The 16,716-nt window shown below is 31.7% G+C and overlaps 1 protein-coding gene across 1 annotated transcript; it reads right to left on the bottom strand.

The window, feature by feature from the left end:
- Positions 1–482: 482 nt before the first annotated feature.
- Positions 483–14,499, bottom strand: LOC124361305 (lysosomal acid phosphatase-like). The gene is made up of 6 exons (XM_046815350.1): positions 14,386–14,499; positions 13,887–14,129; positions 9,877–10,065; positions 6,480–6,639; positions 4,654–4,853; positions 483–638 (listed from the first exon to the last, which is right to left on the bottom strand). Exons 1-6 carry the CDS (start codon positions 14,497–14,499, stop codon positions 498–500), a joined length of 1,047 nt encoding a protein of 348 aa, XP_046671306.1. The 3' UTR covers positions 483–497.
- Between the last annotated feature and the right edge of the window lie 2,217 nt (positions 14,500–16,716).

The following is a 16,716-nucleotide window of genomic DNA, read 5'->3' as shown; positions in this document are numbered from 1 at the left end:
ACGAAAACTTATCTATGCTTTTTCGCAGCTCAGTCGGGTGCTGACTGGATCGTTTTAGGACGGAGTACTTTGCTTACAGTCCTTGCTGCAGGATGGGATCCTTGCTAGGAGTGGGGCCTCAGCCGCTATTTGTTGAGCAAATAAAAATAATTAAAACCATATTAAAAAAGGACAGAAGCTACCCCACACCTTTAATCCTTTCAGAATTTCCAGTCATGAATACCCGCCAATTGTGCATTCAAAACCTCTTAATTCGTAACATTCGTAACAACAGTAATGAAATATTCTCTGATATGCCTTATCAATATCATACGGGAGCCGGAGCACATTTAAAGATTAATTTGCCTGGGCTGAGCAGCAATTTAGAAAGCTTAAGTTCATTTTACACTTAGTATCAGATGAATGGAAAATAAACGAGTTTGTATCTTGTTATATTGTATGAAATTATGTAATATTCTTCATTATTTCTCGACATTGTTTATTCATTTCCTGGCAAATCACATGAAACATCTTTGTTGCCACTGCTGTGGCGTGAGCCCAAGGGTTGTCTTGATGAAGTTATCGACAGTGCACGGGTCAGGACATGATGGCAGCGTTAGTTTTTCAAAGGTGTGTTGTAATCCGCGGTAATAAAGAACCTGAAACAATTTAGAAATTAGCTTATAACAACGTATTCTGAGTGCCAGATAAAAATAGTAGCTGGAATAAATTATAAACACCGTGCATGTTTTAGTGAAAACATCACATACAACAATTTTAAATATGTTTAAAAGTAGAACGTAAACAAAACTAAAGCAATGATGAAAATACTGATATGATTAAATAACGTATTCCTTTTACTAATACCACAGGTTCTGCAAGTTGTTCTTGAAAATTGTTGAACATTCTCTATCGCCAGACTTGACTTCTACAGTCATATGGAGAATGGAATTTACCCTTTATTGATACGGTGGGACAGTCACCGGTTTCATAATCCAACGACAGCACATTTTGAACCGATATTATTGACAAGACAAAATCTAAGGATTAAATACCACCGATGTGATACTATACTGCAGCAAGATCAGAGGAATGGGAAATTGACGTTCCTAATCTATCTTAGATTCTGGGATCGACATGTACAATCAGAATGAAGTAAGGAGCTGATATACTGAGGAAGAACCTTCTTGAAACCGTCTTTTGGTTTTTACCTCTTACAACTGTTTAGACGTGTTTTCTTTCGTTCAACGGACATTGGAGATGGTTATAGTTTATTAATTAGACTTTGGAGGCCTGTAAATTGTCATAAAAGAAAATGCTGTTTTCAAATTGGTTGAGCTACGTTGATAAATAATCAAAGAGAAACAAAGTATACCTAAGGCATCTTCGAGGAGATAATACGGCTTTGTTTGCACATATAAAAAGGATGCAGTGAACTACTGTGTTTAAGTAATCGAAGGAGAGTTAAAACTCTTATGGCATATTTTGAATATGGAATTAGTGAATTTTATATTTTGAGGAATACCTGTACACCAGAACAGAATGACTTTTGAGAGGAAGGAACCTAACTTAAAACATTTATTGAGGTCTGAATAGTTAAGGCTATACCACAGAATACTACTTTAATTAAGGTGGATTTACACATAGCCTGCCATGCCCCTGCCATGCCCCTGTCATGCCCCTGCGTGCCTCTTCCGTTTTCATCCGATCGCTCGCGAGGGCGATCCGCGGTAGGTGACCGGTTGGCGGCAGTGGCACGGCAGGAGCAGGGAGCACGTTACAAAGATGACCTGTTGGGCGCCCAGCCGTAGCCTAACCGGTTATTTTGTCAACCGACAGGGTGTTTTATATGTAATATCAAACAATAATAAAGAATTTATTTAATTGTAATTCATATTAAATTATAAAAATTCATGATATAACTAAAACTATCTAATTTATTAACGCAGTGGCGGATGGTACAACAGGCCCACGGGCCGCAAATTATAAATTATAAAATCAAGCATATTAGTGTTTCTTACTAATTTCTATGCAAATGCATAAATGCTATTTGGCATGAACTTTTGACGATGTTGTAAGAAATCTTCGTCAAAGAAAGCAATAAAAGTTCATCTATTGTGACTTATGTTGTTTATTTAGCTACGGACTAATGGTTTTCTCATCATTAAACTATTAAAAAGTAATTTATTTTATTTAAAAGTGTTTCAAGAAAATTAAAACTATTTTATTCTTTTTCTAATTACTTTTTTTATAGAACAGTTTCCCTACAATTCATAAACAAGAAAGTTAATCATTGTCTACCTTCTGGTCTTACATACCCAATCTTTATATATATATATATATATATATATATATATATATATATATAATTGTACAATTATATACAAATTATACAAATGTATATAAATTATATATTGTATATATAATTAGTATATATATACAATTTTCAAAATTGTCAAATTTTGAATCTTCAATTCAGTTCTTAAGCGATATGCAACTACATTAGGAAAATATATCTTTTACAATCGAGCCATAAATACCTTATATTTGTTAAGAAATTCTTTGTTCAACATATTTTTTTTATTATTTTGTTTTAATGGTACATAAATTGATATTACTAAACTTTGTAGTATTTATCTGTTTTTATAACGTCGCTAGTAGATAGTCAAGCAAGCATAGCTACTATGAGACTTGCAGTTTAATATGGATTTCAGTATGCAACATTAAGAGGGGAGGTAGTAGTTGTGTACTGGTCTAAAGTGATAATTCCTTTCTCGTAAGCTTTTCTAGTGGAATGAAATACATCAGCCCTAGAGACCTATTGTTTTAAATTATATACAGTTACCAGATACATAGCGTCATCACTTTACAATTAAGTGGAGCAGGAAATCTCCAAATCTCCACCATGGCGATATACAATACACTACAAGGGTCCATGGGAAACTCGGTACTAAAAGTCATTAGTTGGATTTTGGTCAACCGTGTTTTGAAGCTCAGTTTATGATCAACTTTTAGTCCCAGAATAGTTTTGAACCTAAGAAATGTCACTATTGATACGCATTTTGTATGTCTGCTGGTTTGTTTTCAATAGGTATAAAAATTATATGATTTCCTCATTCACATCTCAGGACACAAAATACTGTTTATATGAATTCGTCACTGTATTTTATTGTGATATTTCGTTTATAGGATTCCACCTAAATTTTCCTCATTGATAACTATTGTTTTGTCAATTGCCATACCTGTTACAGTATTTTTAATACGGAGTACAAGCAGTTTCAGAGCAGACGTGACTTGACCACACCACACTTTGTTTACTGTTGGTTTTATCCTTATAATTCCAAGAGTTCATTACCACGTAAACCAGAAGTATTATAAACTCCAGAGTTTTCTATATGGAATCATGTCTGGCTCTGTAGCCAAACACTGGGTACAATAAAAAAATGTTAAACAAATGTTGAGTAGTTTTAAAATTTATCCAGAGTTAACTCCCACCTTTAGTTTCTCTCCAATTGTTCGATTATTTGGCAGACTATGTAGGGTTGTTTTATTTGGCCCAGGACAAGGCGCGACGCGGCAGTGCGGCAGTGCTTCATGACTCCCTTCCCCGACCCTACCGTTCACAAAAAACTAACAATTTCGATCCTTCCGAGGTAGGAGCGATTTCACACCATTTATTAACGGTATACACCATTTATTAAGGGTGTTCAATACACCCATATGAACTCAATATTATTGTTAAAGCCCAAACATACGACTATATTAGTTGTAATCGTATACTTTGTGTATTAATTCAAAGTTGACAAAGAAATATCACTTATGAAAACTGGACTTGTACTCTTCCATGCAAGATTATACAAAATTATACATATTTATAATGTCCCCGACAAAAAAATAAAAGTAGAGCTCACAAACACTATTTATCGTACATCTCTACTTTTGAACGTCTCAGATCAGGATATATGTTATATATCATTTATAAACATAAAAAACAGAGGATTTATCATTGATAATTTTTTTAGTTTTAAAGTTTTTATCATGTTCATGTATTAACATTAACCCTGGTAAGGAGCTTTAACAGCTGAAAGAGGGTATATTTCAACCTTGGAAACGTAGTGTTTTCTATTTTTCTTACATACAACAATGAATAATGAACAATCAAATAATTTCTGTCAGATCCAGTAACATTTCTCTATCTTTCCTATAGTTCAGTAACAATATAAAGTATTATCAATTTTTGCATGTTTTGCATTGTTGTTTTATTTTAAATAAGAAAACTGTTGTTTTAGAGAAATACTACAAAAAGCGCTATAGAAAGTTCTCCAGCTTTGCAATAATATACTTTCCTTAGTACTAGGACTTGGATACAACAGAATAACAGCAGATCAATCTGTCAGAAATGTGTAGGAAGAAAGACGCTTTGTAAAGGAATCCCAATTAGAGGGGTCTCGACTTCGAGCAGTTTGCATAGCTAACTTTGTTTGACTGAGTTTTACTTTTCAAGTATCTTAGAAGGATAGTGGGTCACAAGGCATTTTGTGGACTGATGTAAATTCCTGGAGGTTTATGGAATACATTTACACTTGTTGTCAGTGACACACTACAACAATTTGCCATTATTTAATACATTATTAAATTTAGGTTTTTAACTTAAATCTGTAAATAAAGGGTTACCTGAACTATTGGACCGGTGTCCTCTCGATGAATTTCAAACAAGACGCCATCTCCAGGTTCAATTAAAGACTTCACCTCAACACCTATACCGTTCAACAGAGCAAACACTGAAGAGTCAGATGTTCCATGGAACCTGTATCTCTCATCTCCTTGATTTGAGTTTATTTTCAGCTGTTCTTGTACACTGTTCACAATTGGCCCTAAGAATCATTTCAAGTCATATTAATTTCCTTTATAGAAAACAAAAATTTAATGCTCTGCATATGGCCAGAACAACATCCAAAAGTTACAAGTTTATTCATAAAAAGGTGACGTTATCAAACATAGAAGTAAGGTCTTTCATAGTACAGTATTGTCCATATCTAGAGCTAACCTGCAAAAAGGTTCTCCAAAAAATTGTCAACAAGTTACTAAAATTTGTTTAATTTGATAAATACGATAACAACTTTGGAAGATTTGAAAAAACGTTTCAAGCAGAACTTGCGAAGAAAAGGGTTGTTTTGTTCGTGTTATACGTGAATAGTAAAACGACTGTAAATATAAAGGCTGTAATGAATACATAATGCCTTACAAACTGTAATGTATTACAGTTGTATTAATATAAAGTATTACACTCGTCTGCCAAAAACTTACATGCAATTTACCAACATTAGATTCCTGACGGTTCGGCACATCATCTTTATATTAAGTGTAATATGTCCTTATATACGCGATTTAATATTAGTTTATAAGGTATACAGTTCGATTCTAATACACAGGAACGAATGTAACAATGAAACATAGCATTTGTAGGTAGCGTATCTTATACAGCTGCCGGTCATGGGATATTCTAACTAGCCTATCGTTTTAATAATAATAATAAGTACTGTACTTGTGCAAGACGCACAACATAAAGAAAAACTATAGGATTTATACTGCTACATATAAATTACACTTTTCAGAACCTTATCAAGGTATTCAATAACTTTGTTCTCAGTCCTTCAGTTGTGATAAACATGAGTATTTTAATGAGGTATACAAAAATAACAAAAACACAAGTTTTAAAACGAACAAGTCTACATACGTTTATGTCACCATACCATTTTTGTAAATTATTTAATTATACACTACTAAAAGAAAGTTAGTACAGTTCATCTACATAAATATCTCTTACTGGCCTGTTTCAATCACACAAAGTCTATCGTTAATATATGTAATGAATTAATTTCTTATTACTACAAAAATAAGATTTTACTTTAAGGGAGGTTTTTGTGCACGAATGGTATTTTAATAAATTACAGTGGTCAGGGAATACGGTCCAAACCCATTTGCAAAATTTTGCAACCTAGAATTTTAGAATTTTCTAACCTTCCCCGAAATCGAACCCGTGTCCTCCTCGTTGGAAATCAACTGCCTGATAGATCGTAGCGATTTAACTTATGAAACTATTTATCAATACATTATTACAGGATTTTATTATTTCTTAATTTTTATCCATAGCTTAATTTTGTCAAGCTTAGTATATGTGAGCTTAATATGTAATTACTCATCTAGTCTTTTAGGTGATGTATAGTTAAATAAACATTTAAGACCGTTATCATTTGGAAAGAGTTCAGAGAAGCAAGATGTTCTGAGTGACAATGTTATACTATAGATCTCATAGGTGATGTGCTACATCACCGGTGGCACATCACCCGGCAAGTGAGAGATCCGCGGGTTCGAGTACTTTTTGTAATTCAATCTTTATTGAAATTAAATTCGGCTATTGCCATTAGTACAAATTTAATTAACGTATATAAACACACACACACACACACATATATTTATTTAATTATTAATTGCTCTACCTGCATAAAATTGGAGACTATTTTTGTCACGGTTTGGATAGAACGCCTCATAGAAAAACTCTAAATTAATAGCTCCTAGCAGGTCTGGATAGAGAGGTCTATTTTTAAATTGTGGCTGAGGTTGAGTTGCCCATGTTGGTACTGGTAATCCATTTAAATCCTGGAACACAATCAACTAATTATTTTTAAACAATAATTCATTTTAAACTGTATCAGTTACCCTAATAACATATTAAACAACAGTCAAACATTAACAATTATCTGTAACGAAACATAAGACAAGCTACAATATACGGCATTTATGGCGGGAATGTTCACAGCGGGTGTATGATAACAATTTTTCCTTAATACGTCCTTTTTCCATCCCAAAAGGTATAGACATGCGTTAAGACTTTATTGCATGTTGTATGTTATTGCAAATGGTTATTAAAGTTGACGTAGTTTTGTTCACTGACTTACTTATGCTCAATAGGGATTGAACTTACCTCCATACGCAAAAAAACGTGTAAAAGAATGTTATACTGTTTAGCGTTTGATTTTTTAAGCTGTTTTTTACCTTGTTTGTAAAAATCTTATAACGATTATATAAATATCATCCAATCATCATCTGATGAGCTACAAAATCGTATTAACTTTGCTCCAATGTTTTCTATAAATTAGTGTTAATTAGTTTTAGGTTTAAAAGTGAAAATACTTAAGGCATGCTACAAATTATGTGTAGACTGTACAATTCAATTTCTTCACCGCAAATGTAGACTTCAAATTAAACTAACGCGAAGGTTTATTTCATAAATTTAAAACCAACAAATGGAACCAACAACTTGTTTGGTTCTACCAATAATTGTTTAGCATTGGTTTGATTACATGTAACTACGCTAACTATAAAATATAATTATTCTAAAACCATTTTTAGTCTACACAAAAGAACCTGCATTGTTCTTTAGGCAAAACAATTAAATAAAATAACTTTCACTTTCTAAATGATTATCAACTAATACAAATGTGTACATACTATCTAACATTACGAGTTTATAATATCATATCTTTCCATTAATAATTCTTTCAACTGCTTCTTCAATTGTAATTGATTGTTTTCCTTTATTGAATTATCTAACATGTTCATCAGCCTAATTGATTGTACGAGGAAAGATTTTGTATAATTAATAACAGTACGATGAATTAGGAACTGAATCATTACATTACTAAATCTAGTTCTTCTTAGATGCACATTGTACAGTACATTCGTGTGTATCTATCATACAGGTATGTAGGTTTTTTATTATCTAACACTTTGTACATCACTGACAATATGCTATATTCCTTGCGCTCTCTCATTTTTAGCCAGCCCAGTTCCCTATAATATCTAGTAACATGATCATCTAATCTAAGGTTAAAAATATATCTAATGCAAGCGTTCTGAGCTCTTTGTAATTTATTTGTCATTTTTACATTTATATCACAGTAAACAGCAATTACATAGTCCAACAGGGGAAATACCAAGGCTGTTACCAGCATCTTTCTGATATGAAACGGAGGTTTAAAACAGAGATTTCTAAATTGATACAAGCATTTATATATTTTCATATGTATATAAATAATCTGATCAGACCAAGTGCGGGAGGAAATCATTCTAAGGCCAAGATTTGTTACTTTGTTTACATATTCTACTATTGCACCATTTATTATGATAGGTAAAACTGCATTATAATCTAGTTTGTTCAGTATACGTGGTGTTCCAAAAATAATAGTTTTACATTTTGAGGTGTTTAGGCTACTTTATAGTCTTTACATCAGTCGAAAATATTTGAGAGGTCTGCATTCAAAGAATTTATTGCATTGTTTATACTCCCAACATCACATTTTATGTACACTTGCAAGTTGTCTGCTTAGATCATTGTGTCACAAAATATAATATCATCACTAATCCTATTTATATAGGCTAAAGTGAGAACAATAATGTAAAGAGAATCGAGCCTTGAGGCACACCTATTGGGTTAATATCCCATTCAGATAAGGAACCGTTTGTTGTTTTTACACACTGATAACGATCACTCAAGTAAGAATCAAACCAAAAAGAATGACTCTCTGACTACAAAATTGGAATACAAGTTTACAAAAAGGAATATAACTTTAAGCTAATAATGTTTCTATTCATCATTCATGTGCAGTGTTGTGTATTATGTTGTGTACTTATATTTATGCCTGTTCGTGCTTGAAGCAATCGCTCTAACTGTTTAGTAATGTTTACAGTAAAGTGCCACAGAAAGTACCACTTTATAATTACTATTTGTGTTCCGACTTTTATAACTTTTTCAACATCTTTAATTCAAGTATAAGGACATTTTTGTAAGTATTCTTATGTGCCATGACATTTTACCGGAAATTTGTTGCAGAATTTTGCAAAATCGTAGAAAATACAAAATATTAATATTAACTCCAATTTTGCTAAATGTTGTGCCTCCATTCCAGGACGCCTGAAAATATTTTTAAAACATTTGACTAAAAGGTTAGACCGTTAAAACAATATGCCATGTGTCATGTTTAAACTTAAACTTTTATTTATGTTTAAAAATACTTTTCAGACTTACACTATATATTTAAATAATTCAGGATATGTCTAGGTTTCAAGAAAACATTGTATAGTAAAGATACAAAGTAAGCATTTTAGAAAGGCTCTACAAGAAAATGCTGTCATGAAAATCTGTATAGTAAATTTAATTATAAATGTAGAAGAATTATTAATTATTTAACTTATCATAAAAATTAGTATACACGAAATTTCATAATAATATGAGTTTTGTTTAATCACTTCAATCAAAAAATAAACTGTAATTACAAATTTTAATTTTTCAATGTTTCCTTCAGAATCATATGTGCTTGAAATTTTAGTTTTAATTTTATTTATGTGTTATAATGTAGGATTTAGTCAATGTTTATTATAGTTCTAATAAACTCTGAGAACAATTTTGGGGGTTTCTCTAAATAAAATGTATGTGGTTTAAATGTTGCTTGTGTTTCATAAAATATTGGTTGCATTAAACATAATTGCAATTAAAATAATTATAACAAGAGATCAAGCACAAAAACTGTTATAATTTCAATAAAATAGCAATTTCATTTTTAAATGTTGTTATTTTAAGCTACTTAACATAGTAAAATTGGTAAACTGTTTTTAATTTGGTCATAAGTAAAAAATATCTTGTGTTTAATTCAACATATTTTGTAACAATTTTGTAACAAAAAAGCGAAGATGTTTTTCTATATCCAGAATACATTGGTAGTTATACATTTATGTTAATGCGCATGTTTGAGTTTACATATATCACGGTTATAAGCATTGCCTTATTCTTCTATTGATATATCCAGTTAAAATAAATACCTCTTTTCTATAACTTACTTCAAATCGTATGTTATCAAAAATCCCAGCGACAGATCCTACATTGTCTACATTTGGATCTCCAGTAAAGTTTTGAAGAACTTTATAGATCACTTGACGTTCTCTTGTTGGATCAGGTTTATTTATCCTCTCAAATGATTTTCTTAATATTGTTGCATATCTTGGACACGTTGCAGCATTTGAAATAAGCTAAAATTTTAAAATAACAATTATGTTCAGTTTAGCACTTACTACTGTAAACTTTTTACAATCATTTGTGTGCAAATGAGTGTGAAAACTGTAGACAATAAGACAAATTGTTGATAGTTTTATACAGCATCATAATAAAATTAGTCTAAATTGGCTTAGACCATTCGAACTTTGAAAAATTGTGAATGGTATCGTTTTTGTTAGGATTGTCTAAAATTACAACCCACCTCCTTAATTCCTTATTAATAAGTAACATTAAATATACTTTTCATTTATTTGAGTTAACATCTCCTTAGTGTGTTATAATAAAAGTGGGAGGTATGAACTCCACCAAGTGAAAATACTCATCACAGTGATAATAATATATGTATAACAGCAGTAGCGCTTCTATTTGAAGGCCTATGTTCGTCAACAACCATAGATAATTAATTAATTGTAGATGATTTCAAAGCCTTTGGAACGACTACAAGGAACAGTTAAATTATTTCTCATTATTCAATGAAACAAAACATATTTTGAAAAGATGCCAAGGGAAGTCATTTATTCAAGTAATGGAAAAACGTCTTAATCTATTAATAGGAAGGTGTAAGTACAACAAAATTGTTGTATATATTTTCTTAACCTGTGTTATGCATATGTACATAGATTGTTGGTTTTATTACTATTGCAACTGCATCATATCATTACATACTTTTATAGTATTAGTTTTACTTTGACACCCAACTTAATACATTTCCATTTATATAATCTAATGTATATTTGATAATCAGCCTGACTAGTTGTCTACCCAAATTTCTCCTTTATCCGCCTGTCTATCAATCAACAGATCCACATCCCGAGAACGACTTGAGCTACATATTTTGCTATCGCTTAACTTGCTGGAAAACTCTTTTTATTTTTTTCTGTCTATCTTATATCCCCGGTAGGATATCCTGATAACTAATTAAAGTTGAAATTGTCCACGAAACTTTTTTTCTACATAGATAACATCGAATTCGATGATGATACATATTGCTACAGAGAATGTTCTTCAACACGGTTTGGTATACTGCTTTGTAAAATTATTTTTAAATACTTCTGGCTATATATTATTGAGTGAATCTCCTTTATATTAATATACCACGGCGCGGTTACCGTATGTAAGTTAACTGGGACTGATGTAGCCTATCTACTCCAAACACATGAAACCCAACTGTATCATTAGCATATCTAAAAATATATTTGTTCTGAAGACTTTAAATATTGCATCAAAGTTCACTTTTCCGCAGACAAGAAAGTTCTATTTTGGTGCATGTCCAGCCATGGGATTTGATTATGCGTTTTATTGAAACCTGACACTTTAGTACACATTTGCTCTTTTGTCTGCTCTTTTGGGGGTCGTAATTTTTTTTATATTATTATCCAACTGTATGTCTGACAATACTGAAATTTGTAATGCAACCTCAATGAAGCCTGTTACGCGACACGTGGTGTGAGGCACTATAAGTTTGGTTTCTTTTTGCTGGTTTAAAAAAGGAAAAATATAAATAACCTAATGAATTCAAGTTCCAGCTCAGGTGCTTCTTATTCTGTCTGATAAGATCCTCGCACAGGTCAGTAGCCCTAGAGGACGGGCAAAATAAGGGTTAAAGGGGACTCTTAAAAAAAAATAGTTTAACATTTAATATTAAAAAAAAAACTAATAAATTGACAGTTCCAGCTCAAGTAGCCTATTTCTTTCGATATTATGCGAAGTGTGGACAGAATTTTAACAAGGCGGGTTAGTCATACGGTAGTATGTTTTTTCGTTATCTTTTCAATGGATTGTTTAACTGTTCCTTAAAAACTAAAGAACAATAATCTATTTTTATTTCTATAGTTCTTACTAAAACACAACACACACACACACACACACACACACACACACACACACACACACACACACACACACACACACACACACACACACACACACACACACGCACGCACACACGCACACGCACGCACGCACACACACACACACACACACACACACGTATATATACACACTAATTTATATATATATTATATATTATATACAAGGTGTTTGAAAAGTCTGGGTACGGCATAATATTTTGCAAACCATAGCAGATAACGTCTATAAACTTTGCACAGTGTCATATGGCCTTGTAAACTATTTTTCCTTGCTGTTACCATGACATGCCAACCATGGGGGGACGGCAAACAGAGGAAAACATGGAAATCTTAAATTAAAGCATGGGTCGAGTGATACCTCATTTTAAAGAGCTCACTTAGTAGAGTTAAATCCGCATATCAACCTATACTTACATTTAAGATTTTCTCCTGACTCCTGGCGGGCCGCCCCCCTGAAGAAGTAGCGGATCACTGAATATGTGATAAAATAGATGTTTACGTCCAGTAACTTTGTGTAAGGTTTTGTAGCTCTATTTTAAATATTTTGAAAAATATTTAACTGACCCGGGACTTTTTGGACACCCTGTATATATATATATATATATATATATATATATATATATATATATATATATATATATATATATATATATTGATCCAGAGTACGTGTCTGGATTTCCTACCATCCAGTTTTTTTAAATGTAAGTGTGTCCAATAGTAAATTTCCAAAAAATATACATTGAAATACATGTTTTATAAAAAAAATTGTCAACTCTTTTATAGAAGAGTTGACTATAGAAGGGTAAGGCCGTGGTACTCTCCAAAGCCTTTTTTGAAATAGTCAAATAGGATTTTTAATGACTTCTTCCGTGTTTACTTATTTGTACGGTTTTATTTTTGTAAAACTAGTACAAGACGTACTTTAATGCCTACACCCCTTGTCATTTTGTTTTTCGGATTATAACCAAACATTGCTTGTTTGGTTTTTTGGAAAATATACATTTATCCTATGTTTTAGGAAAAGTTTTGTGAAAAGCGGACAAATGTTATAAAAGGGGGCACCCCATAAAGTAGGATAGTTGGAGAATAAAATATACTTCAGTGATACAAAAAATCAGTAGCACTACGTTTCGAAATCTGTAATCTGATTTCATCTTCAGGTAAATAATTAACCAACTCATAATTACAAACTAGGTTAAAATGAACAAATCATACCACAGCTCTGTGGGAAACACGCGTGTCAGGAATCACAACCACCATGTTGCGTGCCAATTCACTAACTCTAAAACATGCACCTAATAAAAAACAAAACAAAAAACTAATTATTAAAACTGAACTACAGAATACAGGTCACAATAGGCCTGCATTCACCGACCAACCACCTACAACTGACCAGAGGCCAATAGTCAATGGCAACCGTCACGCCAGAAACAAGATGGTGGCAAAAAAGGAGGGAACAGGAGTGGGCCTTTCTTATCATTGGTTCATGCTACATGAACTTCTTAAAACCATACTGTGACTCCGCATTAGTTTATTACAAATCAAATTTGTGGTTGTGATTCCTGAATTACGCGTGTCACAACGCTATGGTTTGTAATTATGTGTTAGGTTAGTTATTTACCTGAAAAAGAGATCAGATTGCAGATCTTGAAACGTAGTATTACTGATTTTATTCTATCACTGAACGATATTAAATGTCCGGTACAATCCTGTTTCCTTCACAATCCTTCCAACGTCAAAAACAAATTTCGAACAAAGAAAATGTACTTTGTACGTTATAATTATTACTAAGCATAGAAAAACATCTGCAAAATTAAAAAAAAAAAAAAAAAAAAAAAAAAAAAAAAAAAAAATAGATCATGAGATCTTGAATTATTTATTATTTATGTACTAATATAATAAAATCTAAATCATTGATAGCAACTCACATAAGCCTTGTCAAAATCTGATGTATTTTGCCAGACAGGAATGGGCTGCCAGTTCGGTAAATCCTTGAATATTGGCTTGTAAGGAGGAAACTGGCCGGCCATAACACACAGAGATGACACTGTTGTTCTGGTGCTAATATTAGTTGCAGACACGTGCACCTTCTCCTGAGTGTAACCTCCAACAAAGTCTCCATATCTTTTCTTTAAGTTTTGTCCGACTTTAAACATTTGTTGCTGTCCGACCTGTTGAGTTAATAATTCAAACAGAATATTACTTATCAAAACAAAAAGGAGGTTTAAAGCAAATATATGTTTAAACCCATAATTGTTTTAATTTTTTATGTTGGCAATGTTTTTGAATTTTTTAGTAAACGTTGGTTGTTTTGATTGTTATTTAATCTTTTGATACGTCTCCTAATTCAGCACCGAAACAACAAAATGTATCTATACATTACATATACATACATTATACATTATATATACATAATGTATTTTATACAAGATTAATTGCAATCTGACTCCGGAACAACGTTAGCGTGGGCGGCTTCGCTTTCGCCACACAGTGGTCAACATCCCACCCAGGACCGTCTCTCAATACACCGATGTTTTCCATTTCTGATTTCGATAGGTAGTAGAGGTGGAGCTCAAACCTAATTTCAGCCCTTTAACCATTCGAAAATTATCAACAGTTCTCTTTTTACATATGTGCATACACAAACTCAGGTATCTCTTTACGTAATTAACTGGTAAACGAGATTGAAACAAACTCTCAGCAATTACATCTCGTGGTAATTTTAAATATAATACGAATGAATTTATAAGGACACAACCCTAGATTTTATATTTCATAATTTTACAATAACATTTCCTTTGTTCATCTTCTGTACACATTTCTGTATCTACAAAGCGAATACACTTGCGTCTGCAAAGCGATGTAAATAAATAAAGCTGTATTATAAAGCGACAGATACTAACGATTTTTATGTGCCCAAAGATGTATTCTCTGTTTTAATGTAATTGCATGCTATCGCATTGTTTATTATGGACAATCTTACTTACCAGATATATCTAGCAGGACATTGGCATCTACATCCTTAAGACCATACGGCTGACCTTTTATATCCTTGAATTGAATGTTATGTATTATTGAGTATTACTCAGCTGTTAAACAAGATACCAAACCTTTTTTTGTTTTAAATGCCACTTTTTTTGTTCTACCACAAGTTTCTTTCTACTACTTTTTGTGTCCGGTTTTGTATAAAAATTTTTAAAACGCTAAAATTTTCAAATTTGTACGAACGTATTACTTTTTTAAGCTTTTACTAAGTTAGGTCATATCAAGGCAAATATACGAGGTAACAATGCTCTAACTCCATATTTCTTATGAGTTATGGATTTTAAGTAAAAAGCTGTTACAGTTCCGGACTAATGGAAACCCTAGTATTCTAGGACACATTATTATAAGAACGTATACAAAGATATCACTCATTGCATGTTGCAATGTCATGAAAACATTCCCTACTTATACACTTTGTATATATTACACATAAATCATTGTTAGCTACATTATTCTAATAGTAATGTATCATAGTAATAGAATGAAATAACGTTTTAAATGATCTTCTTGAATCCGGGATAAAATAAGTATCTTCATACCACTGTAAGTTTTCCAGGGGTTCCAGGGAAAACTATTGGATACTTTGGCTTGTTGGGGTCATTTGGATATGGCGGACGCAAAGGAGATCGTATCCCATGCCTAAAAATCTGGAATAAAAAGAATATCATTAGTATCCCATACCTATTTAGAGTAAAAAATAAGTTTAGCAATTAGCCTTCTAAATTCTAAAAGTAAGCGACACACCTGCCTACTTCTCGTGTCAACCAAAGTTAGTTTACTGTCCTCGCGCCTTTCTTCATCTTTGATACTGCCACATTAACGGTGAAGCACAGCAGAGGCAATCTATTTATATATCTGAGGAATGGCTAAGGCATAAGAAAACAAGATTTTTATGTAACAGTTTATAATTACTATTTATTTAAGTAAAAGCTGTGAACAATCGAATGCATTTTTTGTTAAAAACATGAGATTATAACTCAATAGTGTACCTCAAAACAAATGTTATAGTTGTGTATCATTACATAATACTATGGGGTTTTTAGCTCATGTTCGAAGCCATTTAATATAAATACTGTCTAAAAGACTTTAATATATTACCTTAACCAGTCACTTCACTCAAAACCTTTCAAATGGCTTTGGAATTTAGATTGACCTTTTATGTATGTATGTTTTTCTATATTAAATAGATCAAATCATTTTTTTTAACATTTCATCAGTTATTTCAATTATTAAGGCATACATTTTAATAATTATAAATTTGATTTTTATTTGCGCATTGTTTAAAGTTATCTATTACTATCTTTTTCCCTACAGTTTTTTAAAGTTTTAATGTCTTTTGCAATTTTTCATTAATATTTCTTTATTACCAAATGGAAAATGATTGTTTTTCGTTTGCCACTTATTAAAAAAAACTTGTATGTAACAATATTATTAGTAGAAAATTTATCAGTGAATTGTAAGAAACTTCGTATAAATCACAAATCGATTGAATATAGTGGAATTTGAAGTAAAAATGAGCTAAGATTATAGATGATTGAAAATATAAAAATATAGATTTCATTTTGACTTTGTTTCAATTTTATAGATAACATTTATATTTAAATATAATTTTATTAATTTTCGACAGATTTTCGGTATTCCACACGTACTGTTTATTAATTTGATACAGATTTTTGTATTTTTTTTCATGATGTTGATTTAACCTTTTAAATA

This window comes from Homalodisca vitripennis, chromosome 4 (assembly GCF_021130785.1).
Source record: "Homalodisca vitripennis isolate AUS2020 chromosome 4, UT_GWSS_2.1, whole genome shotgun sequence".
Classification (NCBI taxonomy): domain Eukaryota; kingdom Metazoa; phylum Arthropoda; class Insecta; order Hemiptera; family Cicadellidae; genus Homalodisca; species Homalodisca vitripennis.
This window is presented reverse-complemented; position numbering and strand designations above follow the sequence as displayed.